Source organism: Phodopus roborovskii, unplaced genomic scaffold (assembly GCF_943737965.1).
Source record: "Phodopus roborovskii unplaced genomic scaffold, PHOROB, whole genome shotgun sequence".
Lineage (NCBI taxonomy): Eukaryota > Metazoa > Chordata > Mammalia > Rodentia > Cricetidae > Phodopus > Phodopus roborovskii.
Window position 1 is genome coordinate 4139851 of NW_026126645.1, and position 26779 is coordinate 4166629.

Sequence of the window (26779 nt, forward strand, 5' to 3'; positions counted from 1 at the left end):
CCCGAGCGCCCTCTCGCGCCCCCATGCGCCCGCCCGGGACCCACGTCGAGGGAGCGCGCGGGGGGCGGGGCCGGCGCGGGGACGCGCGCGCGAGGCCGCGGGCAGGGGGGCGGGGCGGCAGAGCTCGGTGCCCGGCCTGGAGGACAGCGGTGTCGGAGTCGGCGGTCGGCGGCGGCGGCAACGCTGAAAGGCAGTCCGGGACGCGGGCGCCGGGTCGCTGGAGCTCAGAGGTAACGCGGGACGGGCCAGGAGCGCGGGAAGTGGGCGCAGGCCCCGGGCGCGAGTGGCGGAGGCCGCCGGCCTGGGCGCTGACGCCGCCGCTGCCCAGGCGCAGGGGGCGGGGCGCGGGGCCCGGGAGCCGGTGCCTTTTGTCCGCCCACCGCGGCCGCTGCGCCCTCTCGCGTCGCGCCTGCCGCTTGGCCCCTGCCCCAGCCGCGCAGGCCTCCGGGACCCCGTGGCGCGCGCTCCCGCCCTTGTTTTGTTTGGATTTGGGGAGGAGGGGCAGCTCTTCGCTGGTCGTGCCCCCCCCCGTGTCTCAGCGCGCATGCGCCGGTGTGCGCAGGCGTGCGCCGCGGCGCCCTATTGGCTGCGGACTCGCGCATGCTCTGAGGCCCGTGGCCCGACTTCCGCCGCGCCCTCCCCTCAGCCTACTCTCAACGGTCTTCAAGCCGGTTCGAAAGATGCCGGCGGTAGTGATTGGCTGCGGCGGCCCGCCCCTTCGGGTTCTGCGCCCCCGCCGCGGCCGCGGCCGCCATTACGGAGTTCCCAGTGGTGAGTGTTCGGAGCTGAGGCCCTGCGGGGCGCTGCCGAGTCTCCGAAGATGGGGTGGCCGAGCGGTGGCTACGTCGAGCCACCGCCGCCGCCCGTCAGCAGCCCCGCGCCCGTCTCGGCTCCTGCTCCCCCCGCTCTGCCGCGTGGTTGCTCGCGCCTTTGTCCTCGCTGCTCCTCCGGGCGATGCTCAGCCTCTGTGGGCGCTGTCGCTTTGCTGCCGCCGCCGCCGCTGCCATGACGGCCTTGCGCTTCCGTGTTCCCGCGTGCCTACAGCTCCTCCAGCCCCCGTTGCAGATAGGATTGTCAGTGTCAGCCGTCTGGTGCCCAGGCCCGAGTTGATCCAGACTTAACCATTCTTAACGCCCTTGAAGCTAAACCCTCCCGCACTGCCTGGAATGCTCATCACTTCTCCCGTGGTTTCTTACTGCACTTCTCCGATTGTCCATTGCTTTGGAAAGCGAGTCTTTTATTAAACCTGGGACCTTATACCCAAGCATCTTAGAGTGACAAGAAACGTAGCTAGAGAGTCATTCTACACTAGGTTTTAGCCGAAAGGCCTAGAAGCGATTGGAAATATGTAAACAAAATTTTAGTTTCAGGCATACAACTGGTACAGGTTTTTTGTTATTGTTTTCCGAGGCAGGGTTTCTTTGTATTGCTTTGGAGCCTGTCTTAGAACAAGCAAAGTCTGTAGACCAGGCTGGCCTCGAACTCAGAGATCTGCCTGCCTCTGTCTCCCGAGTGCTGGGATCAAAGGTGTGTGTCGCCAACACCCGGCTTCTGTTACAAGGTTTTAAAAACGTTATGCCTCTTTCCGTTGCAAAGCTTGTTTCAAATTTTGTTTTTGAGGTGGTCTCCCTCTGTAGCCCCTGCAACCTTGGGACTCAACTGTGACCCTCCTGTATCAGCCTCCTCAGTGCGAGTGCTGGGGGGATTGCTGAGAACTGTCACCTCAGCGTTCATGACTAACAGCTTAAAGCTTGGGGTTTTGGCCTTAGTTTTCAAATTTACTTGGGAGATGGACAACTGGAAGTTGACTAGGAAGTCACTGAAGCTTATGTCGATGCAAGCCTTAACTCCAGCGTGTGGAGCTATGTATTATCAGCTTCTGTGCCCAGCCAAGATAGACATCACTTGATGCCGATTAATGAGATGGGAAAGTTGCCAGCAGTTGTAATGCTTTGTCTAAGTGTAGTGAGAAAACTCAAACTGGGAGCTGTTTGAGCTATTTAGTGGTCTCTATTACTGGTATTAGAAAATTCTAAAGGATAGCAGTAGTTTGAAACATGTTGAAGCCCCATATTCTTCTTTCTAATGGAATAAACTATAACCATGGAATTTGACTTTCTATTCCTGCAAGGCCTTCATTGCCTATAATAAAACAAACAGACATTTCCCTTGTCAAAAGTAAATCTGTGTTACTATTCTAACACTTAACTAAAAAGAACCCAAAAACTTGTGGGCACAAGAGAACTTTATAAGCCACAGGTGAAAGTATGTTTGGTTTCTACACCGTATGAATGCATGTTAAAAAAATTTTTCTTTCATTCCTTAACAAATATTTTTTTAAACTCCCATTCTGACGCAGACTGCTATGTTTTAGCTACTCAGTTTGGATTGTTTGTTTGCTTGTCTTGGGACTTGCTCAGTAGACAAGTCTGGCTTCAAAGTCTCACCTGTCTCTAACGCCTGGTTTCCCAATTTTTAATGTGGGGAAAAACTCAAGTTAACTAATTCCTGCCTTTAAGAATTCCCAGTTATGGGCTGAAGGGATGACTCAGTGGTTAAGACCACTGGCTTCTCTTATAGAGGTCCAGTTCAATTCCCAGCAACCATGTGGTGGCTCACAAACATCCATAATGAGATCTGGTGCCCTCTTCTGGCCTTCAGGTATACATGCAGACAGAACACTGTACATAGTAAATAAATCTTTAAAAAAAAAAAAAAATCCCCAATTTTTCACCAAATCTTCGAACAGTGACAGTGAAGATGTGAGGCTGTCTGCTGCTGTGTAGTACAGATTTCAAGGCAGCCACCATGTTTGGCGGCAGCAGCCTGAGAAGGGAAAGGCCACTAGAGGAGAAGAAAGGAAAACCTACTGGCCGGGTCACTGGACCCAGTTGAGGGTAGATCCTGCCCATGCTGGTGGCTCAAAGCCACAGACAAAGTCTTTAACATGAATTTTTACCCCAAAAGTTGGTCACCAGATTAGCACAAATTCTAAAGGGTATTAATAATAAAAACCCAGAGACAGATATTGGGGTTAAAACAAAAGATCAGAGAAGCAAAGCAGCCAGCCACTAGAGAGTTCTCACCTCTGCCAATGCTAAGACCAAAAGGGTGATCCCGTTCTCAGACTGTTATCTGTCCCTGAGCTCCTGCCTCCTCCTGCCGTAATTCCTATGTTTGCCCAGCCATATCATTCCTGTCTCCACCTCCCTAGTGCTGGGATCACCTTTGTATGAGCTCTGTTTTTCTTTTAGATTGGATCAATTTTGTGTAGTTTAGGGTGGTCCACCTCTGTCTCCTGAGTGCTGGGATTAAAGGTATATATCACCGCTGCCTGGACTCTAACGTTAACTAGCATGGGCTAGCTTTATTTGTTAATCACAAACAAAAATCACCACAAATACTACTTTTTGCATTGAAATCCCCATGCAAACAGCCTAAGTAATGTCCTTTGCCATCTTGACCTTAATTTTTTTTCTTTAAAGGAGTTTCACATGGACCGGTTTTCTCTGTGTAGCCCTGGCTGTCCTAGCTGTCCTGGAACTCACTTTGTAGACCAGGCTGGTCTCAAACTTAGAGATCGCTCTGCCTCTGCCTCCTTTATCCCCATAATTTTGGGATTAAATGAATGTATCACCATAGCCAACATGCTTTGGGCTGTTAAGAATTTTAAATATTTGTAAATATTTCTAATTCACTGTTGTCAATAAGCTTTTTGTATGCACTCCTGATCATCCTATCTCAGCCTCCCATTGTGCTGAATTTACAGTTGAGTGCATTGTTCTAGCTTGCATTCTTTCAGCTGTCTTTTCAACTAATAGAGAAGTCTGTAATTACCACCCGTTTTTACAGAAGATTTTTCTCCAACTGAAAGCATTCTGTTTAATGTTTTAAAAATTAACCCTAGTTTGTTGTGGCCTGGGACTATTACATGACAGGATAAAAAGTCTTAGGTTTCTAAAAAAAAAAAAAAGTTAGAGATTAAAGTAGAAATTAATTATTTATTTTTGTTAATTGCTTATTAGCACAGAGGCCTAATCATGTAAATAGCCATTTTCCTCTACTAAGGAATTTTTATTATAGGATATGAGGGTTCTAGATTAGAATTATGTGTACATATCTGTGCGTGTGTGGATGCCATAGGTCACAGACAGGAATCTTCCTCAATTGCTTTCCATCTTATTATGTTTTGACCTTTTATCCTGTCATGTAATAGTCCCAGGCCACACTCACACTGAACCTGGACCTCACCATTTCATTGGCTGGCTGTTGAGCTTTGGGGATCTGCCTGTTTGCATACCCAGTGCTGGGGTTACAGATGGGTACCAAACATTCAGCTTCTATGTGTGTATTGGAGATCTGAACTCAGATCTTATGCTTTCATGACACTGAACCATTCCCCTGCCCACATTAGTGGTTTTTTTTTTGTTTGTTTGTTTGTTTTCTTTTTCTTTTTAAAGGCACAGGAGTGTTACAATCAGGTAAATTTGGGTGACTACATGAGGTTTATTTGTAATTTTTGCTTGTTTGCTTGCTTGTTTGTTCATTTGTTAAGAGAGGATCTCAGTTTTTAATTCACATTGGTCTAAAATTCAGAATTCAATGTGTATCCCCTACTCCCTCAACTTGCTGAGTTGTAGGATTTCTGGTGTGTGCCACCATGCCTGACTTTGAAGATACTGATTATGATTTTTTTTTTTTTTTTTTTTTTTTTTAAGACAGGGTTTTTCTGTGTAGCTTTGGAACCTGTCTTGGAATTTGTTCTGTAGACCAGGCTGACCTCAGACTTACAGAGATCCACCTGCCTCTGCCTCCTGAGTGCTGGGACTAAAGGTGTGTACACCACACTGCTTAGCTATTCTCTTTTTTACTACATGCATTTGCTTATGTTACACTAGGTGGTCTTGGGTACCCTGTTTGTATAGGTGGTGATCTAAACTCATCTCCCTGGCACTGGAGATTCTTCAGTGTCTGGTCTTCAGTGTTAATTTTACCCTTCAGTTTTCCTTTAGTGAGGGGGAAATTTTTACTCTCTAATGGGGATAGAGTTAAAGATTACAGGTTTTTGTTGTTTGTTTTGATTTTTTGAGACAGGATTTCTCTGTGCAGCTTTGTAGACCAGGCTGTTTTCAAACTCACAGAGATCCACCTGCCTCTGCCTCGCAAGCGCTGGGACTAAAGGTGTGCGCCACTACCACCCTACTACAGTTAATTTTCTTGACGCCATGTGAATGATAACAGCAAAAGTCATCTTTACTGAACTGATACTTGGCTAGATCTGTCCTTAGTCTCCTTCCTAAGTTCCAGACAGATGGCAAGAGGGTTGGAGTCAGGTTCCTCAGCCCCCTCTGTCTTTGCTGCCTTTGTTCCTATGGAAATTGCAAAGCTGCTGTGGCTTAATGCATTCATCTTAGTCATTGCTTTACATTGTTAATATGTTAATAATGTCTTTTTTAGTAATAACTAAGTCAACTGTAATTTAAAGTTTTAGTTATATTTATTCCCTTTAGAATACTAAATTTAAACGTTTTAGTTTAATTTTGTTTCTGTTGATCTTCACACCAAATCTTTTCTGTGCTTTAGGTTGACTCTTCACACTGAAGCCATTAGGAAAAACCCTTGTGATTAACAGCAGAGGCTTCAGAGTGTCACCAGTATTCAGGCCTAGAAATTGTTTTAAATGGCGACTGATATGTCTCAAGGTGAACTCGTCCATCCTAAGCCACTCCCACTTATAGTAGGAGCTCAGCTGATCCACATGGACAAGTTAGGTGAGGTAGGGGCTGATGTATTCTTGAAGCTCACTCTTGGATCAATCCCTGACTTCAGGCTCAGTTGGGTTCTTCATAGATACAGAGTTTTTTCATTTTCCCCTTCCCCTCAAATTCTTTATAAAACTTTCAACCTTCTAAATTGATTAAAGATTACCTATAACTGTTTCCCTTTGAAATTCTATCTAAAATAAAATATTTTGAATATTTTTGAAATGTTTCACTTAAAAAAAAAAAACTTGTTAAAACTAATTTGCATCAGATCCTAGAGTCGACTTGAAGAATTCTCCTACATCTTTGATACCCAGTTAGGTCCCTTGAGAGAGAAAGAAAAGAACTTTTATCCTGTGTGATTATGGGCATTTGTTTTCTTAGAAGGCAGAGGATAGCAACATGCCAATACGTCGAGCTGTGAATTCTACCAGGGAAACTCCGCCCAAAAGCAAGCTTGCTGAAGGGGAGGAAAAAAAGCCAGGTAAAGTAAAGCAGCCACTATTTAAAAGGCAGAACACTCCAATTTGAAGTATTCCATAAATCTTTTTGAACTTAATTATTCTCATGTTCATAATGAACTGTTAAAAAGCATTTGAAAAGAGAAATAGTAGATATCAGTATGCCATGCTGTACCATCTGGGTAGAGTGCATTTTCTGGCCTGGAGAGATGGCTCAGCAGTTAAGAGCTCTGGCTGTTCTTCCAGAGGAACTGGTTTCAATTCCCAGCACCCACATGGCAGCTCATAACTGTCTATAAATCCAGTTCCAGAAGATCAGGCATCCTCACACAGATAGACATGCAGGCACATGCAATGCACACAGAACAAACAGGGTGTTTTCAGTTTGAAGGCTTTTGGAATGTAAAATATAATGTTGTTGGAATTAAAACAAAAATGAGGAGCAATTAGTGTGACATAGGGAAACACATGGGCTATAAGACTAGGTATAACTGTGTCAGTGGAGAGGATGTGAGCCAGTCAGATAGGCGTGCAAGTAGAGGGCAGTGAACAAGATCCATCAGCCTGGAGAAATGGTGCTCCTTCATGCTGTTTCTAGTCTCCCTGTTACTCTGTCAGGTGTTCTTTTTCCCTTTCCTTTTTCCTTCTCCCTTGCATATCTTGGGTTTGCAGAAATGAGCACATAATTCTCTCCCTGTGTGGGCTCTTTTTGAACCTGGATTTTGTCTCAAAATTCTTAAGTGCTGTACCCAGTTTAGATAATAGGGAATGTGAGAGTCAGAGTTTAAAAGTAATGTGGGTAGGTAAGTTGATTACCATTGCATCGCTGACAGCATCACTTTACAAGCTGTGTGGCAGAATGATCTAAGATTGAAAGGTTGCTTTGAATTTGAGGCCAGTCAGGGCTATATAGCATGACACTATCCCAAAAAACACTACCCCCCCCCCAAAAAAAAAAAAAAAAAACTCTTACATTCTGGCTCACTGATAACAAGTAACTGGTTCAGGTTCCATCATGAATTTTCAGAAATTCTATCCAAATTTTCAGCTCTACTTCTTTTAAAACTTTTTATTTTTTCTTTTTTGAGGCAGAGCTTGGGCTTGACACAGCAATCCTAGGAACTTGCTGGGCAGACAAGTGTGGCCTTGGAACTCCTATCCTCACCTCTGCCCAGTTGATGCAGTGAACCCTTGACCAGACAACTCAGATGACTTAACGAGATAGAAGAGAGTGCAGGGCAGGGGTAGTGCAATGGTGCCACTCATGCTCCATAGCTGTACGAGTTACTGTAGAAAGCATCTGTCAATTTGAACACTTGGTAGGTCTGTTAAGGACATATTTTGACAAGTATTGACTACTGGTGGGCTGGGGGTTCTGTGTTTTAGAACCAGATGGAAGTTCAGAGGAATCTATCTCTACTGTGGAAGAACAGGAGAATGAAACACCGCCTGCTACATCTAGTGAGCCGGAACAGCCCAAGGGGGAACCTGAGAGTGAAGAGAAGGAAGAGAACAAAACTTCTGAGGAACCCAAAAAGGAGTAAGGGACTCTGCTTTACTGCTGTTTATAGTTGAAGCTGTGTGGAGATTGCACATCAGCCATTTGTGCTGAGCATTTACTATTTGGGTTTGCTGTTTTAAATAACTATTTGAAAAGGTATTAGTGGGCACTTTTATGCCTTTTAGAGTTTGTAGTGGTTAGTTAGCATGGTAGTCTGAGTGTTTCCTGTTTGCTTTGGAGTCTGTGTTTGTGCGTAGAATTCATTTAAAGGGACATTTGATACTTTTTAAGCTTTGATGGAATTTCAGTAAGAAATGATAAATAACTATAAAAACCTGACTTGAAAGACACTTGACCATTTGTTCCTACCTCTGTACCAGCAGTGAGCTGTTTCTATGTGCTTGTTAGATTACTCAGTTTCATCATTTCAAAAGCAACATAAGCTCTGTATCTGGTGACTGAGCTCTGTGGGTAAGATTTGGAGGTGATTTATATCTGTGTACAATGGTGGTAGTTGTTTGAGTTGTTTGGTTCTTTTCTTGGGCAAGGAGGGGACAGACATATTTTAAGCATGTCTCACTATGTATCCCTGGCTAACTTAGAACTCACCACTATGTAAACCAGGTGGTGGTGGCACATGCCTTTAATCCCAGCACTTAAGAGGCAGAGGCAAGAGGTTATTATTGAGTTGGAGGCCAGCTTGATCTACAAAGTGAGTTCTAGGGACTGTTACACAGAGAAACCCTGTCTCAAAAATTAAAAAAACAGCAACAACAAAAGAACTCACAGTGGAAGCTATGCTGGCTTCAAACTTGCAGTGATGACTCTCATGCATCTCCATTTTAAGTGCCGAGTTACAGGTATTTGCTACCTTATACCTGGCTTTCTTCTAAAAGAAAAAAGTAGAGAGCAATCGAGGAAGACAGCCAACCTTAACCTTTGCTTCTGTGAGCACCCACATCACATGTACACAAAAACACAATTTCTTTTTAACTGCAATAGTAATAGTTACACTTTTCCCATGTACTACTCAGGAAATCTCTTAGCACCCTCCCCCCCCCCCTTTTATTTTTGCTTTGTTTGGGTTTTTGGTTTTTGGAGATTTCTCTGTAACACTCATGGCTGTTCTGGAACTCACTATGTAGAACAGGTTGGCCTCAACCTCACAGAGATCTGCCTCCCGAGTACTGTAAAAGGCATATACCACCAATGCCTGGCTAAGAAGAAATAACTATCCCCTTTCTTAAGAATAAGGTCTTTTTTATTGTGCTTTTTATTGGCTGTGCCATATTTTGTAGCATACTAATATTTCTGTTAGGTGAGTAACTAATCCTAGGTACCACTTAGAATGAATTTTAGATCATCTCTAGCCTTAAATTTTGTTATTCTTTACCTTGAAGGTAGTTGATGTTTTGCTGTTGAGGTAACTGAAACATCACATGCTAAAATCATATACTTAGGATTTTAAGATCTTTTCCCATATCCCATTACATCTGTTGTAGTGCTTATAATTTTTATTTTATATATATATGTATATATATGCATATATATTTAATTACTTATTTATATGTGTGGGTATTTTGTCTGCTTGTTTGTGCATGTGCATGCCTGGTGCCATGGAGGCTGTAGACAGTGCTGGGTCCCTTGGAAATGGAATTGCAGATGGCTGTGAGCCAATTAATGGGTACTGAAATCAAACTCAGGTCCTCTGGAAGAGCACCCAGTGCTCTTACCACTCAACTGTCTCTCCAGCTAGAATTTTCACTTCGTTTTTAGTGACAGTTAATGTATTGCTCTTTCCTGTGCCTACGAGAAACATCTTTCTAGCTCATACCTAAGAGAAACCTCTTTGATTCATTTGTAGTACCAGGAAGTTTTTACTATTTGTACATTTTTTTGCTTGTTTTATATGTCACCTCAGTGTAAATAAATTAAAATCTTTTTTCACCCAAGACAAGGTTTCATTTTGTAGCTGTGGCTGTCCTGGAACTTGCTACCTAACCTAGGCTAGTTTAGCTTTGAACCCATAGTCACTGTGTTTCCTGAATGCTCCCTATACCTGGCTCTTTTTTTTCCTTCATGATTGCCCTTTGGTATTAGAGGGCCATTTTTTCTAACACGCCTACAGTACCAAGAACTGTAGGTGCTTAAGTCTTTTCTATAATTTGGTTTAGTGTTACATGTAACTTGGGTGTATCTTCCTGTATATTCTGATACCTAATACACTGTGAGTGCTTTGTATGTGCTGTGCTATGTTACTTAGGACTAATGATAGGAAAGAAAGTTGAGTGTTCAGTACAGATGCTGTTTCTCCTTAAAGTATATATAGTCTGTGAGTGGAAAATGCAGATGTGTGAGTTCAAAGTGTTGACTATGTCTCTGAAGGGTTCATCTTGCATAATGAAAACTCTTTGTTTTTAAGTGAGAAAGATCAGTCTAAAGAAAAGGAGAAGAAAGTGAAAAAAACGATACCTTCCTGGGCTACTCTTTCTGCCAGCCAGCTAGCCAGGGCCCAGAAACAAACACCAATGGCTTCTTCCCCACGGCCCAAGATGGATGCAATCCTAACTGAGGCCATTAAGGCAAGTTGTTATTTCAAGCAATCAACTCAGGTTTACCCTCTTCATCTTTCCTTATTGAAAACAGCTTATTTTGTCCAGACATCAGAAATCCTGCTTTGCTTCTTAAAGGATATTCATCACAGCAGGCACATGTTTTTCTACTATAATTGCATTTGATGAGCACCCTTTTTCCTCTGAGACAGGGTTTTTCTGTGTGGCCCTGCCTGTCCGGGAACTTGCTCTGTAGACCAGGCTGGTCTTGATCCACCTGCCTTGCTTCTAGAGTGGTGGTGGTGGGAGGGATTAAAGGCATGCCCCATCATTCCCTGAAAGCATATTTGTATTTTAAAACTGATGTTAAGGGGATGGAGAAATGGATCAGTGGTTAAGAGCACTTACTGCTCTTACAGAGGACCTGGGTTCAATTCCCAGCACCTGTATTGACTATCTGTAATTCAAGCTCCAGGGGCCAGATTCCCTTTGTGGGCACCTGTACATACATCACAGACACACATGTGCACATATAAGATAGAATCATTAGAAAACATGCAGAATTTTTACTAAAAATTATCTCTAGTTTTGTTTGTACAGTTGAGCATCTAATATATATCTATGATTTATATAGCACCTTCCTCTTCCCTCCCCTCCCTTTTTTCCTTCCTTCCTTTTTGGTTTATTGAGGCAGGGCTTCTCTGTGTATCAGCTCTGGCTGTCCAGGAACTTTCTCTGTAAGTGAGACTGGCCTTTAACTCAGAGAACTACCTGTGTCTGCCTCTTGGGTGCTGGGTCTAAAGGCATGCATCACACCTCTACCCAGTGATACTGCTTTGTTTCTTCACTAACCCTTTCTAAATATCGTAAAAATTAGCCTTCTTACATAGCATTGTGATTTCAATGTAATTCATTGGCTTTCATTAACATATGTGGCTCTCAGGTATTTTTGGAGGGTCAAGGTGGATTTCTTGATGAAGCACAAGATGATTGGCGTTAAACTTCCTTTATAAAGGATGACTTTGAACTTGTGATTCTTTTGCAAGATTAAAGGTTTTTGCTGCCATGACAATAAAGTTAGACCAAATGAAAGTTAGTGTAATCTTTTTGTTTTTGTTTTTCAAGACAGGGTTTCTCTGTATTGCTTTGGAGCCTGTCCTGGAACTAGCTCTGTAGACCAGGCTGGCTTTGAACTCATAGAGATCAGCCTGCCTCTGCCTCCCAAGTGCTGGGACTAAAGGTGTGCCAACACCCAGCAAGTTAGTCTAATCTTATACTATGTTTATTATGTAACTCTTCCCAATATCCCCATTGCTGGGGATTAAACATCAAGCCCTGTGCAAGTTAAGCCTAACCTCCACCCCCTTTGTATTTAAAAGAAAAAGAATCATTTCATTTTTGTACTTCTGTGTATATGCCTGTGTGAGTTTATTGTATCATATGTTCAGGAGCCCTTGGAGGCCTGAAGAAAGCACTGGATGCCCTGGAATTGGAGTTAAAGGCAATTGTAAGCTACTGTGTTGATGTTGGGAGCCAAGTTCAGATTTTCTGCAAGAGCAGCATATTGAGCTAGCTTTCCAGCCTGGGATCTCTCCTTTACATAGCCTCTCTTTAAGAATCTCATGCAGCCAAGACTAAATAGACTGGTCGCAGAAAAGAAAAGTAGCAGCAGCAGAGCAGCAGGTGGTGGCTGGCTTTGTATCTGTAGGCAGAAGAATAAAACAGATGTAGGCATTTGCTCAGTTCCTTCTGTTTATTCAGCCCAGAAGTCCCTGCCCAGTGAATGGCCCCACTCAGAATTAAGATGGTTTGGGAATTGACTATTTTTGTTTTGTGGGGTTTTTTTGTGTTTGTTTTTCTGAGACAGGGTTTCTCTCCATTAGCCCTGACTCTCCTAGCACTCTGTAGATCAGTCTGAGATCTACTTGCCTTTGCCTCCTGAGTGCTAGGTTTAAAGGTGGTCACCATCCCAAATCCCCCAGCTTTTTGCTTTGTTTTTAAAAGACTGGGTCTCACTATGTAACCCAGACTGGCTTTGAATTGCTTCGATGCACCTACCTCCACCTTCTAGAGTTGCGATTACAGGTGTGAGCCACCATACCCAGCAGTTTTGTGGTTTTGAAAAATTAAAATTGTTACCAAAGTACTTGTTAGTGTTATTTCTCCACAGCCTGTACATGCTTACATTGAGCTAGCTGAAGCACTGTTTATTTCTCCCTACTACTTTATCATTTAGTTTACTTTTCAAAGAACTTATTTTGAAAATGATTCAGAGTCTCTAATAAAAAATGCCTAGTTTAATATATATGGTTTGAAAATTTTGTAGGCATGCTTCCAGAAGAGCGGTGCTTCGGTGGTTGCTATCCGAAAGTACATCATCCATAAGTACCCTTCTCTGGATCTGGAGAGAAGGGGCTATCTCCTTAAGCAAGCGCTGAAAAGAGAGTTAAACAGAGGAGTCATCAAACAGGTATTATACCACCATACAAAATGAGATTATGACATGTGCCAGCTATGCTAAATTTGTTTCTAGCAAGTTAAATGTATTTTTTTGTTAAAAAGTAAGGTACTTGACTGAAATAACTCAACTGGACCTAGTCTTGCTAGGACAGGCTTCAGAACCCTGATGGTTGTTGCCTTTGTAGGTCACTCTTAACAGAGCACTACAGTGGTGTGACTTTTCCCTGCCTGTAAGGATGTTGGTTGAGTCTTGGAGACTGGATTATGCTTGAAAGTACATAGCCCTAAAAGTAATAATAATTTTTAAGGTTAAGGAATACTACTATTGCCATAAAAGAAGGAGACTTGCTTTTATCTTACGTTTGTATCTTAGGTTTGTTACCACTAAAATTTAATATATGTGACTCAACTGATTATACTTAATAAATTGGCTTTTTAAAGTAGATTCACCTCAGTTGGTAATTTTCTAAACTGTTAATTCCTGAGAGCTAAATAGCATCAGATAAAGCTATTTCATGCCTAAGCTGTGTTACTTTGCTTAGTTCCTCAAAGGATTTCTTAGAGTTGGAACAGCTTAGGGTAGGCATTGCAGCTCCAGCTAGAACACTTGCTTGAGCAAGCAAGTCCTGATCCCCCTGTCCTGGAATAAAACCATGACAGCCTTAAGTTGAAACTAGACTTTTATCTCATTAAATACTCCTCAGATGTCATAATGATAAAAGTAACCACTAAGATCCCATGGTAGCAAAAAGAGCTAGTCTTAGGACCTAGTTTATCCCATCTGAGAGCTCCTGGGTTCTTTCATACTTTTCTACAGAGTGGAATGGGGTTAGGTGCTAGTCAGACAGTTCAGCTCTGCCTAGGAACCCTCAGAGCCTGTAGTTAATTCAGTACATATATGTTGAGTGTATTCTTTGTGGTGGGTACTCGGGTTCATCAATAATAAAACCATTCCTATTGTGTGGTGATAACCTTTTTATATGATTAATAAATATATTTTATTTTGTGAAGTGTTTGATTATCTGAAAAGCCTGAGTGACAGGGTTGTCCAGGGTTGACTGGCTGGTGTGGTGTCCCATCTGAAATTTTGACTCCTCAGCTCCATTGTTTTCTCTACAGAGTTAAGCAACGCTTCACATTTACATTTGTGTCCTGCTATGTAACCCTCTAGTATGAAGTTACTAACTCAGTACTAAAATAACTTAGATTTCATTTACTTTAGGTAAAAGGAAAAGGTGCATCTGGTAGTTTTGTTGTGGTCCAGAAATCAAGAAAACCATCTCAAAAATCCAGAAACAGAAAGGTAAGTTGACACCATAGTTTGAGTGTTTGAAGTACTATTACTAGTACTGAAGACAGCAGCATTAATTGAGTGCCCATGTGAGTAGCACTATTTGAATGAAGTTCAGCCTTTCCACTAAGGGCTAGAGACATTGTAAGTAATTTATTTCCCCAGATAAATGCAAACAACAGCCAGTTTGCAAACCTTAGCATTCCAGCCTTGTTAAGCCTGTGGTCTTCATTACCTTATATTGAATTATGGGCAGCTGTATGAATTACACTACTTTTTGTAAAATGTATTTTAAGCTAGAAGAGATATATAAGTGCATTTTTGCCCACACCAGACCCCAAACTGTACTCAGATCCCTTTATCTTCTCATCTCTGTAAGTATTAACACGGTTTCATTGATTAAAAAAAATGGCTAAAAATCTTTTTTGTTTTTTTTTTTGTTTTTTTTGTTTTTTTATTTTTGTTTTTTCAAGACAGGGTTTCTCTATGTAACCCTGGCTGTCCTGGAACTCGTTCTGTAGACCAGACTGGACTTGAACTCAGAAATCCACCTGCCTCTGCCTACAGAGTTCTGGGATCAAAGGTGTGGGCCACCACTGCCTGTCATATAGCTAAAAGCTTTTTAATGGAATAGTATTTGTCTGTGTCAATGATTAGTATCATGATGATCTGTATCATTCTCACAACTCTGAAAGTTTTATACCTTTATAAATTTAATTTTAATTTTATTTTTGAGACAGGGTCTTTCTACATATCCATACCTATCTTGGAATTCACTGTATAAACCAGGCTGGCCTCAAACTCACAAACACCCACCTGCTTTGAGAATGCTGGGATGAAGGCATGCAGAACCAGGCACTGCTTCTTCATACTTTTTTTAAGATAGAAATTTGTAGCACTTCAAAAGGAGCATTGGTGGGTTGGTGGTGTGCTTCCTGGTGCTGCACTTAACCCTGTTACTAGAAATGAAGAGTGAAAGTAGACCTTTAAATAACTGATTTCTTCCTTTTGATTTCTGTGTGTATTTTTATCCTTTGAATCTGAAATTATTATCTGACAAAATTGCTACAATCTATACTTTGTGCTCTGATTTAATTGAATATGGGAGAAAATACACTTTTCTATTTGCCATATGATTTGACAGTAATGCAGGAAAGCCCTAAAGTTGTAGGTATCATGTGGGCTGACAGCTGTCTGTTGTGTAATGATTGTAACTTTTGATGCTGTTGCAGAAGGGCTCAGCAGTAGATCCAGAACCACAAGTAAAACTGGAAGATATTCTCCCATTGGCCTTTACTCGACTTTGTGAACCTAAAGAAGCGTCCTACAGTCTCATCAGGAAATACGTGTCTCAGTATTACCCTAAGCTTAGAGTGGACATCAGGTATTAACCATGCCCTGGACTCTAAAGCAGTGCATGTTGTTCTTAATAAAGGATGTAGCAGAAATATTAAGAAGGATTTCTTTTGGGTGAGACAGAAATAAAACTTTCTGTATGGTGGTTTTTGTTTTGTTTTGTTTTTGCTGTTGTTATTCTTTGTTTATTTTTAAACCCAAACTATATATTCTTACATGATCATAATAGAGTCTAGGTGTCCCTCAGTCAGTACCTCTGGACGGTTTGGTTGGAATAGACTCCTTGATACCAAAGTCCTACAAATGCTCAAGCATGTGCTTTCTGTAGTCCTGTCTGTGAGTGATACAGTATGTGTCTCTATGTGTGATTTCTGCTGTTTTTAAGATAGGAGCTCACTGTGTAGGCTACACTGTCATCAGACTCTTAGTCTTTGTTCTTCTGCCTTAGTAGTAGAATTATTCCTGGCTTCTGTGTGTTTACTTTGCAGTGTTGAAAATTGAAGCTAATGCCTCATGCATGCTATCCTGACAAGCTTCTATCACTGAACTGTATCCTGACCCTCTTTACATTTTAGTTTGAGACATTGTTGCATTAAATTGCCTAGACATAAAGAGGCCTGCACCACTGGTCTTGTTTTTCTGTTTATTGTAACTCTTCCCTATAAGACTTCAAATACCTACTGTAATTGTTATGTAAGTAGGTTTTATACTATATAAAATAATGGTGAGGAAAAAGTGTACATGTTCATTAGAGATGTAGCCCTCCCCCAGTGTTTTGATTCGTTTGCTCCTGCACAGAGTGCAGTTACATGGAGTTATCAGTAATTCTTTTATTTATTTATTTATTTATTTGTTTGTTTGTTTGTTTGTTTTTCAAGGCACAGAATCTGTTTGTGTAGCCTTGGCTGTCCTAGAACAAACTCTATAGGCCAGTTTGGCCTTGGACTCAATAGAGTTCTGCCTCCTGAATGTTGGGATTAAAGGTGTGCACCCCTACCACCTGGCTCCTATTGTGTTTTTTTGTTTGTTTTTGTTTTGTTTGATTTTTTTTTTTTTTTTTTTTTTTTTTTTTTGAGACAGGGTTTCATGTAGCTCAGGCTGGCCACAATCTTGAAGTGTAACAGAGGATGGCTTTAACCTTCTAATCCTCTTGCTTCCTGCCAAGTGATGACTCACAGTGTGTGCCACCACACTCACATGTATTTGTATGTGCATTTGGAATATATATGGGGGCATGTGTTTGTGTGTCCAGATGCATCCACACATACAGCATTCTGATATTAAGTGTCTGTCCTGATTTTCCCACTGAACTCTTTGGCTTGTATGTTTGGCAGGCTTACTTAAGAGTTTTTGTTTCTGCCTCCTGTAAGCTGGGAATACTGGTGGATCACCACACCCACTTGGCTTTTACTTGGTATCTGGGAATCTGAGCTTGAATCCTCATATTTACGTGGCAAGCATTTTATTCAGTCTTAGTTTCTTTTCTATTTTTGTGACAAAACACCATGACTAAAGCAACTTAGAAAAGAAAGTGTTTAACTGTGTTTACAAGTCCAGAGGATTAGAGTCCATGATGGCAAAGCAAAGGCACACAGAATGGCACCAGTCCTTTGAAACCTCAAAGTACATTCCATGACCCCTCCCTTAACAAGGTTACTCAGTGTGATCCTTCCCAAACAATTCCAGCAACTGGAGAACAAGTACTTAAACATAGGAGCCCATGGGGGCCAGTCTCTTTCAAACCACCTCACCCACAGATCCATCTTCCCAGTCCCTGAACTCTTTTCATGTTGGGCTAGAGAGAGAGGACTCCATGGTTAGGACCACTGACTGACTATTCTTCCAGAGGATTCAGGTTTGATTCCCAGTACCCAGTTCTAGGGAATTTGATTCCTCCTCAGGTACCAGGCACTCAGACATACATATATACAAGCGGAAGACCCATAAACATATATTAAAAAAAAAAGAGAGAGAAATAAAAGAAAGAAAGAAAGAAAGGAAGAAAAAGAAAGGAGAAAGAAGCAGCCAAAACTTGGCTGTGTAGTAGTGATACACACCTTTAATCCCTGCACTCAGGAGGCAGAAGCAGGAAAATCTCTTAAGTTCAAAGCCAGGCTGGTCTACAGAGTGAGTTCACTATATATTTGTGTGTGTCTGTCAGGTGCACGTGTCACAGAACAATTGTGAAAGTCAGTTCTTATCTTCCACCATGTGAGTGCCAGTGAGTGAACTCAGGCCTTAAGTGTTGACAAGGACCTTTACTGGCTGAGCCACGTGTTGGGTGCCTCAGGGTTTAAAGTCATCGCAATGGGCTGCTTTAATTGCTTTGTTGTCATCATCATCATCATTGTGCTGGCTTACACACATTAGTTTACTTCCCACAGTTGCGAGTCTGAGATGAGAGCCTATGACCATAGTAGAGTCAGCATGGGTGATTTCTGATTATCATCCTCTGTTAAGATGCCAGCAGGATCCCTTTCTACTTTTTTCTTTTGGGGGTGATTGAGTGTGCATGGGTGGTGGTACATGCCTATATGTGTGTATACCCGTGTGGAGGCCAGATGCTATTCCTCAGGGCCTGTCAATTACCTTCACAATGACTTTTTAAAGTAGTATTCTCACATACTCCACACACAAATTTGGATGCTGTGATTAAAGCAAAAACCTTTGTGTGGCTTGGGCAACATAGCAAGCTAAGCCCCATTAGGGGAAAAAAGATGTCTTTGCATTATTTAATTGTTCAGGGTCATCATCAGTCTGATGGTAGTAAATTACAGGGTATTGGCACACTCTGGCAACGAGAAAAGTTTGTTTGTATGGTAAAGATTATATATATGTCAATAATAGCTTCTTTAAGAGAAAAGAAATTCTCCTTGTCCAGGATGCTTAGCAGTTTGGTGGTGTTTTTGTTCATTTTAACACAGGCTATTACACATAACAGTAATTATAAGTTTAGATGTGGAAATAAACCTAAATCTATTTCTGCAAGTTTCTTTCATTGACAGATGATATATCACTGTTTTTTTACAGGCCCCAGTTGTTGAAGAATGCTCTGCAGAGAGCAGTGGAGAGAGGCCAGTTAGAGCAGATAACTGGCAAAGGTGCTTCGGGGACATTCCAGGTTAGAAGTTGAACTCTGTATGTTAATATCTATTGGTGCTTCGGGGACATTCCAGGTTAGAAGTTGAATTCTGTATGTTAATATCTATTAGTATTTACTAAATTAGAATTAATTAAGACTAGGAACCAGACATGGTGACACACACCTGTAATCCCAGGCTTGAGGAGACAAAGGTAGGAAAATTTCAAATTTAAAACCAGTAAGAGCTACATAGTGAGATCATATCTCTAAACATAGAAGGAATTGGAAAGATGACTCAGCAAGTAAAGGTACTTGCTATCCAGTCTAATGACCTGAGTTCGGTCCCCAGAACCTGAGTGGTAGAATGAGAGAAGCAAGTTGTCCTTTGATCTCCATACATGTGTTATGGCATATGTGCATCCACTACATACCTATCAATACATAAATGTAATAGTAAAATTTTGAAAAACTGGATATTTTGCCTTTTTTTTTTTTTTTTTTTTGGAGACAGGATTTTTGGCTATCCTGGAACTCATTCTGTAGAGCAGGTTGTTCTTGAACTCAGATTTGCCTGTCTCTGCCTCCTGAGTGTTGGCATTAAAGGTGTTTATGTTAACTCTTTAAACTGCTTTGGTATGGTGTCCTGGGTTGGGGAAGGAAGAGAATCGTGTTTGGAGTCTTCTTCAGCTGTGTATTGGGTTCAAAGACAGTCTGGGCTGCTTGACACAAATTATATTTTTAAATTAATTTATATAAAAATAGTAGTAACCAGTGGCTTGTGCCTTAATCTCAACACTGGGGAAGCTGATGCAGGAGAATTGCCATGAGTTCAAAACCAGTCTTGTCTACATAATGAGTACCAGGGCTGTCACAGATAGAAACTATATCAAAAAAATGGATTACAAACAAAATCCCACAGTACTAAACCCTTTACATGCTAAGTCATGTATTTTTTCATGATAAAGACTTGTCTTCAAAAAACTGGTTAAGAAAAATACTTTCTACATTTTTGCTAATGTTTTTAATGTCTAGCTTAACTAGGAAACAGTAGTTGTTTTATGTAATATCTTTTCAGTTTATGAAGAAAGGTTAGCCTCGTTCAGAAATAGTTAGAAAAAGAATATTTAAGATAACTTTCCCTGGCTGTAGTGGTGTATGTATGCCTTTAATCCCAGCTCTCAGGAGACTGAGGCAGATGGATCTCTTAATTGGAGGTCAACCTAGTCTACAGAGTGAATTCCAGGACAGCCAGGGTTACACAGAGAAACCCTGTCTCAAAGAAAAAAGTCCCTAGTCAGATATAGAACTTGAAATATTTTCTCTGCTTTTATGGCTTTGTACTTTTTTTGAGACAGGGTCTCATGAACTTTATATATAGTTGAGGATGACATTGAACTTCTGATCCTCCTGCTCTGGCTCCTATGTCTTGGGGTTGCAGTCATATGCTAACATCACTGGTGTATGGGGTGTTGCTGTTTGAACACAGGGTTTCATGTGTGCTAGACAAGCAGTCTGCTGAATGAGGCCAGACTTTAATACCTGAAGCACTGCCTCAAAAAATAAGTAAGCCAGTACTATAAAGAATTCTCGTTTTCTTTTCCCATTTTGCTTATTGTACTTTTTTTTTTTTTTCCTTTGAGCGAGGCTCTCTCTACAGAGCCCTATCTGTCCTAGAACTCATTATATAGAACAGGCTGGCCTAGAACTCAGAGATCCACCTGCCTCTGCCTCTTGAGTGCAGGGATAAAGGTATGTGCCACCTTGTCAAGCTTTATTGTAATTTTCTGTTATATGGTCCCTTAAATATTTATTGGTATTTTTTATGGCACGGGGCATAAGAATGCTTGTTCTCTGAGTTTACAATATCTATTGCTGTTTTAGGATAGTTGGAGGGTTTGATAGAAGAAGAAAATAATACAAAAGAGGCAACTTGGTTGAAACCTGGTGAGTGGGAGGAGAAAGCATTGTAAAACAGTTGTGCTGATGCAGGAGCTCCAGCTTACCTGGTCTTGTCTTGACATGGTTTAGGAGAGTGTTGCCCTTATGCTTTTCTCTTTCTCCTTGAAAAACAGCTGAAGAAATCAGGGGAGAAACCCCTGCTTGGTGGAAGCCTGATGGAATATGCAATCTTGTCTGCCATTGCTGCCATGAATGAGCCGAAAACTTGCTCCACCACTGCTCTGAAGAAGTATGTCCTGGAGAACCACCCAGGAACCAATTCTAACTATCAAAGTAAGAGTCAGAGCTGTATGTATTATATGGGACTGGAAGAATATTCTCATCATACTAATGTTGGAGCATTAATTGCTAGCTGACTGAAAACTCAGAGGGGAGGCATTATAGATTTATCCTTTATAAGAAGAAACAGAAGTAATTAAAACTTTCGCTGATTTTTATACTTTTTAAAGAGATTTTACTTTCATAATTTTTATTTACATGTATGTATATATGTTTGTGTGAATGTATGCCACATGTCTCTGGTACCTGCAGAGGTCAGAGGGTGTTAAATCCCCTGTAGCTACAGTTATAGGTGCTTGTAAGTAGCTTGAACATAAGTGCTGAGATCAAACTTGGATCCTGTGGGAGAGCAGAAAGCACTTTTAACTGCTGAGCCATCTCTCTCCCTTACAGGTCTCGTTTTTGGGAGAATGTCTCATTTTTTTACCTAGGCTGGCATAGATTCAGGATCCTCAGCCTTTGAGGTGCTAGGTTTGCTGGTACTACTGGAGCTTTTTGTTAATTTGCAGTTACTCAAGTTTATTATTGACTTACTCCCTGTAACAAATTACATTTACCAGAAGTAGTGCTTTGAGATTAGCAACTAATCTAGAATGCAATACTTAGCAGCAATTTTTATAAAAGATTTTATTTATTTATTATGTATAGTCTTCTGCTTGCATGTGCCCTGCATGCTAGCAGAGGACACCAGATCTCATTCAAGATGGTTGTGAGCCACCATGTGGTTGCAGGGAATTGAACTCAGGATCTCTGGAAGAAAAGTCAGTGCTCTTAACCTCTAAGCCATCTCTGCAGCCCCCATGCAGCATTTTTGAAAGTTCTGGGAGAAAGTGACAAGGTTGCCCCTTTTCAAGAGCTAAGAAAGTGTGTAAAGATTTAGTGTCTAGAATATGGAAATTCTGTAACTAACCGAAATGACAAACTGGTATATTTTATTTAAGTTTTTTAGTGCCCACGTGGAGTTTATTGGTAGAGGGGAGAAAGGGAGAGAGAGGGAAGGAAAGCAAGAGAGCAAAAGAAGAGAAAAGAGAGCTTAAGTAAATTTTTTTAAAGATTTATTTTTATGTGCATTTTGCCTATATGTGAGGATGTCAGGTCCTTTGGAACTTGAGTTATAGACAATTGTGAGCTGCCATGTGTGTGCTGGGGATTGAACCTGGGTCCTCTGGTAGAGCAGCCACTGTTAACTGCTGAGCCATCTCTCCAGCCTTTATTTGAGTGATTTTTTTTTTTTTTTTTTTTTTTTTTTTTTAATGCATGAAGTGATGGTACGTGCTATATAGGCTCTGCTACTTGGGAAGCTTAGATAGGAGGATCACTCAAGTCCAATAGTTTGAGGCCAGCCAAGTAACAAAGCAACATCCCATCTCAATAAAATAAAAAACATAATTTTGAAGTGTGGGTTTTTGTTTTGTTTTTTTGAGATAGGATCTCACTATGAAGTCTGACTGGCCTAGAAATCACTGTACAAACCAGGCTGACCTCTAACTCAGAGATATATCTGCCCCTGGAGTACTCACGAGGCCAGTCTTTTCCAGTTTCACTCATGTTGAGGCCGTCTTTTATTAGTAGAATTTTCTTACTATATTTTTGATGTGTCTTTGCATGAGAATGACAACTAGAAGTCCTCAGGAGCTATTCCATTGTCTTGTCACTTTATTTGAGGAATTTATCCTGCTAATACTTTTGGGTTTATCTCTCTGTGTATAGTATGCATGCTCATGTTAGTGTCACTGCTCATGCCATTGAGTTCCAAGAATCTCCCTGTCTCCACCTCCTGGTTCTAGGGTTCTAAATGCACATTGACATGTCTGCTTTTACATGTGTGCCAAGAACCTGAACTCAGGCACTTTACCAGTGGAGCCATCTCCCCAGCCCCTGCTCATCTTTATATATACCTCCAAGATGATATCTGTGTATAATAGAGGTTACACATTAGATGCTTGGATGAATCAAAATGAAATGTATAGATTCAGAACTATAATTAACCAGTTATGTAATACCCAAGAACCTCTAGACTCAAGACATTGATTTCATTCCAAACACCTGTTATCCTTTTCTGTGAAAAACAATTTGATTCAGTGGATTCTAATGTCTCTTTAATATTTTTCATTGTAACTTGCCAAATTTATGGGCACAAAATAATTATTTTATAAGCTAGTTAATACATTCAGATACAAAGGACGTACATATACTAGTTAGTGTGTGAACAATGTTGACTTGGTTTGCATTTAATTGTGGTCCATCAACCAAACCTACCTATCTAAACTTTTTCTTTATTTGAATTTTTTGTAAAGTGCATTTGCTGAAAAAGACTCTGCAGAAGTGTGAGAAGAATGGGTGGATGGAGCAGATCTCTGGGAAGGGATTCAGCGGCACCTTCCAGCTGTGCTTTCCATATTATCCCAGGTGAGCTCTCCAGGTGAAGTGCTAGCCACTGTAGGATTGAATCTGCTTCTGGGTTATAGCTTCGGGTTAGTAGAGCTTGCCTCATTACTGTTACCTTGAACTGGACCGATCTAAAAATGACGACTACAAAAGGTTCTCACTAGAACAGGCATCTCTGCTGTCCTAGAAGAGCTCCTGGTTAGCCAGCCCTTGGAGAGTCAACTTGATGTTCATTCTTCATCTTTTTAAATGGTAGCAACAGTGAGATTACCAGAAAATTCAATATTTTAATTGTCCAGAAAACCAGATGGGGAGTGTGTTGCCTGTTTCCATGAATCATAACTGCCTTCTTCGTACTTTTATTTGAAAAATCTGTCTCTTGTTCATTTAATTGTTAAAACAAAAACATACATGAAGTCTTTGTTTGGGTTTTTTTTTTTTTTTTTGGTTTTTTGGTTTTTTGAGACAGGGTTTCTCTGTATTGTTTTGGAGCCTGTCCTGAAGTTCCCTCTGTAGACCAGGCTGGCCTCAAACTCACAGAGATCCACCTGCCTCTGCCTCCCAAGTGCTGGGATCAAAGGTGTGCCACCAACACCCAGCTCATATATGAAGTTCTTTAACAGCCATGCATCTTTTTTAGTGTTGGTACTTTGATTTCTAGTCATACCATAGCCTATGCTGTGAGGCTCTTGCTTCAGCAGCTCTGCATTGACACTTTCTTACGTAATTCTTAAAAACATGGACATTACTTTATTGAATGCAAACTTGAATTTTCAGACATTAAATAGTTAATTGAATAGTTAGGTCATATACATGATTTAATTTATGGACTAATAGAAGTTAAAGAAGAGTTCAGAGGACATGATTCTTGCCCAATTTCTCTAAAACTTTTGAGTTACTTGCTGGTATTGTGAAGGCAAAGCCTGGTCACTGTTCTGCAGACCATTTGCTACTGTGTGTTTGGGAGCGAACCACATGGCAGAAGGTTAGTGGCTGATGACTACATGATGGGAGGAAGAGGATGAAATATGATGTGGAGCTTTCCTAGACTTGTGACTTTGTACATGTGTTCAAAACACCTTAAATTCTAAACAGTTATTTGTAACCTAACATTTTAGAGAGTATGACTAGAAGTGGACATGTCTGGTGACAGGCTCTAGGTTCACATTATTTTCCTTGTCCTACATGAGACTTGGTTCTACTTTTTTTTCCCTCCTTAGCCCAGGAGTTCTGTTTCCAAAGAAAGAGCCAGATGGTTCTAAAGATGAGGATGAGGATGAAGATGAGGATGAAGATGAGGATGAATCATCAGAGGACTCTGAGGATGAAGAACCCCCACCCAAGAGAAGGTATGAGATGAGTCTGCTGAGACAGAATAAATAACATCTTGGAGTTAAAAATGGAGTTGGACCTATAATTCCAACTATTAGAGAGGCTTGAAGCAGGAGAATTGAAAATTCATGGCCAGTGTGGGCCATTATTGAAACTCTATCAAAATAATAAAACAAGGCCCAGGGACATAGCTTAGTGATTGCTTGTTTGCCTAGAGTCTGTGTCTAATATCGCTGAAAGTATAGTGATAGTATTAGGAGGGACTAAGCATAGGAATTTGTTTTAACCACTGAGATTCTACTCAGACACTTTGGGTAGCATTTAATTGATCTTCTCGCTTTAAAATTCAAGGATTCCAAACTTCAGGTAGCGTGAATAAGTAATTTCTTCTTTGGTCAAACATAATATTCATGTCCACAGTTTATTTAATTCCATATTCTAAGAAATCAGCTGTAGACTTCCATTAATCAGTTAAATTTTATAAAGCCTGTATTGAAACATCAAAGCTAAATTTCTGTTTTTAACATACTGATTTCTATATAACTTCTCTTTAAACAAAGGGAAGTTGTTCTGACAAGTTCTCTTTGCAATGAGTGAAGAATACCTTTATTCTTTTGTTCTTACAGCTTACACAAGAAAACCCCAGCCAAGTCCCAAATGAAGGCTGCATCCATGAAGCAGCGAGGGTCTAAGCCTGTGCGTAAAGTCCCTGCTGCTCAGAGAGGGAAAGTGAGGCCACTGCCCAAGAAAGCCCCACCCAAAGCCAAGACCCCTGCCAAGAAAGCCAGACCATCCCCCTCAATCATCAAGAAGTCAAGTGGGAGCTCCTCCAAAAAGCCCACAGCTAGTTCAAGAAAAGAAGTGAAACTGTCCAGCAAGGGCAAATCTACCATGAAAAAGTCTTTCAAGGCAAAAAAGTAAATTTTATAGGAAATAAGGGTATCATGATAGAATTCAAAATCTTATTTTATAAGGTCAGTATGCATTTGTTTTAGTTATAATGCTTTTAAATTTTATCTTTTTCTTCCCAAATGAGCATTTCGGGAAGGAATTTAAACAAACCAATGTAGGCATTTGTTAGCTTTAGGTACTGTTCTCAGTGCCTGCCTCTTCATCATTTAATTTCTGCAATAATCCTGGACTTTGCTGTACTATGTAATGTACCCTATTCCTTATGCTCCTCTTAACCCCAATTCTCATTCTTTTCTTTTCTTTTTTTTTTTTGGTCTGATTTGGGTTTGCCACCCCACCCCCCCACCCCCCTTTAAGTTAATCTAAAGAATGGCAAAGACTTATATTTGTAGTGAACCACCAACAGGTAGGGTGCTGGAAGTCGAGGAGGCAGATGCTCTTCAGAAAGGCATTGCCCCTGCCTGGAGCCTTGCTAGAGCTGTGGTGATTAACCCTGGCTGTAAAATCACTCTACTTACCATTCTCTCCAGCTTGAGCTGGAGACATTTTAGCTTTGAAAAGAAGCCCTAGTCTCTGTGATCCCTTAGATCCTGAAGATCTCCGCTCCTTTGGTCTCTCTGACCAATCGCCAAGCACGCTTTGCTGCCCAGAGCATTGTTCCCTTAACAGCAAGCACAAGTTGTCTGCACCACTTGGTTTTTGACCGAAGGGGAAGTACAGGAATATGTGGAATCTGATTTCTGGTGTTGCTTATATTACCAAAAAATGACAGAATGTTCTCGATCAAATGTCTAGATATATTTTTAATATTTGGGGCATGAGTTGACAGTACCTGTTTGAGAATTACTAATGTAGAAATGTTAAGTGGTAAAACATAATTTACTAAAATAACTAGATTTCAGATTGACCTGTACGTGCTCCCCTTCCTCCCTTTCCATAGCAGTTTTGATATCAGGCAAATGGTTTCCTTTTTGAGATATTTTAACAGAAGAGAGGAGGGGGGAAAGCAAATGAAGCTGTACTACCTAACCCTCTTTTTGTTTGTATTTGTTTTAGGATATTGTGAGGTTGTGTAAAATAGCACTAGCTTTCTTCTTAAGAAATAGTTTCTGCTTATCATTTATTCCTTCCCTGTGGCACTTGATATTTTAATTGTCTTAAACTTTTTGATGTATATCCTCTGGCCCTTTACTTACAGCCAGAGGAGAAGGTGTTTGTTTGAGATTCATTCCACTTGCAGTGTCTCCTGGGATCCCTACAGCCTTACATATGGCTGGGAAACGGACTTGAGAAAATGGGCTTGAATTGGATCATAACCTGTGAGATCCCATCATGAGTCATTGGGATTTGTGTTGCATGTAAGGCAATCTTTCCTGTTGTAAATCTTCCTTTTTTATGTACATATATTTTGAGAAATATGAATAAACATGAAATTTTAAAAGCT

The 26779-nt window shown here is 41.0% G+C and overlaps 1 protein-coding gene across 7 annotated transcripts; it reads left to right on the top strand.

Annotated features, from left to right (window-relative positions):
• Positions 1 to 26779, top strand: Hp1bp3 (heterochromatin protein 1 binding protein 3). 7 transcript variants are annotated; one of them, XM_051173642.1, is made up of 13 exons: positions 88 to 230; positions 5584 to 5776; positions 6147 to 6246; positions 7610 to 7763; positions 10147 to 10306; positions 12603 to 12746; positions 13959 to 14039; positions 15260 to 15411; positions 18414 to 18504; positions 20538 to 20697; positions 23001 to 23112; positions 24312 to 24440; positions 25050 to 26779. In XM_051173642.1, the coding sequence occupies exons 2-13, from the start codon at positions 5681 to 5683 to the stop codon at positions 25342 to 25344; spliced, it is 1674 nt and encodes a 557-aa protein (XP_051029599.1). In that variant the 5' UTR covers positions 88 to 230; positions 5584 to 5680; the 3' UTR covers positions 25345 to 26779. The 7 variants fall into 7 exon arrangements, with proteins under 7 accessions (XP_051029596.1, XP_051029597.1, XP_051029599.1 ...); XM_051173643.1 differs by lacking the exon at positions 88 to 230 and adding an exon at positions 627 to 771 and having other exon boundaries at positions 6150 to 6246; XM_051173641.1 differs by lacking the exon at positions 88 to 230 and adding an exon at positions 628 to 771.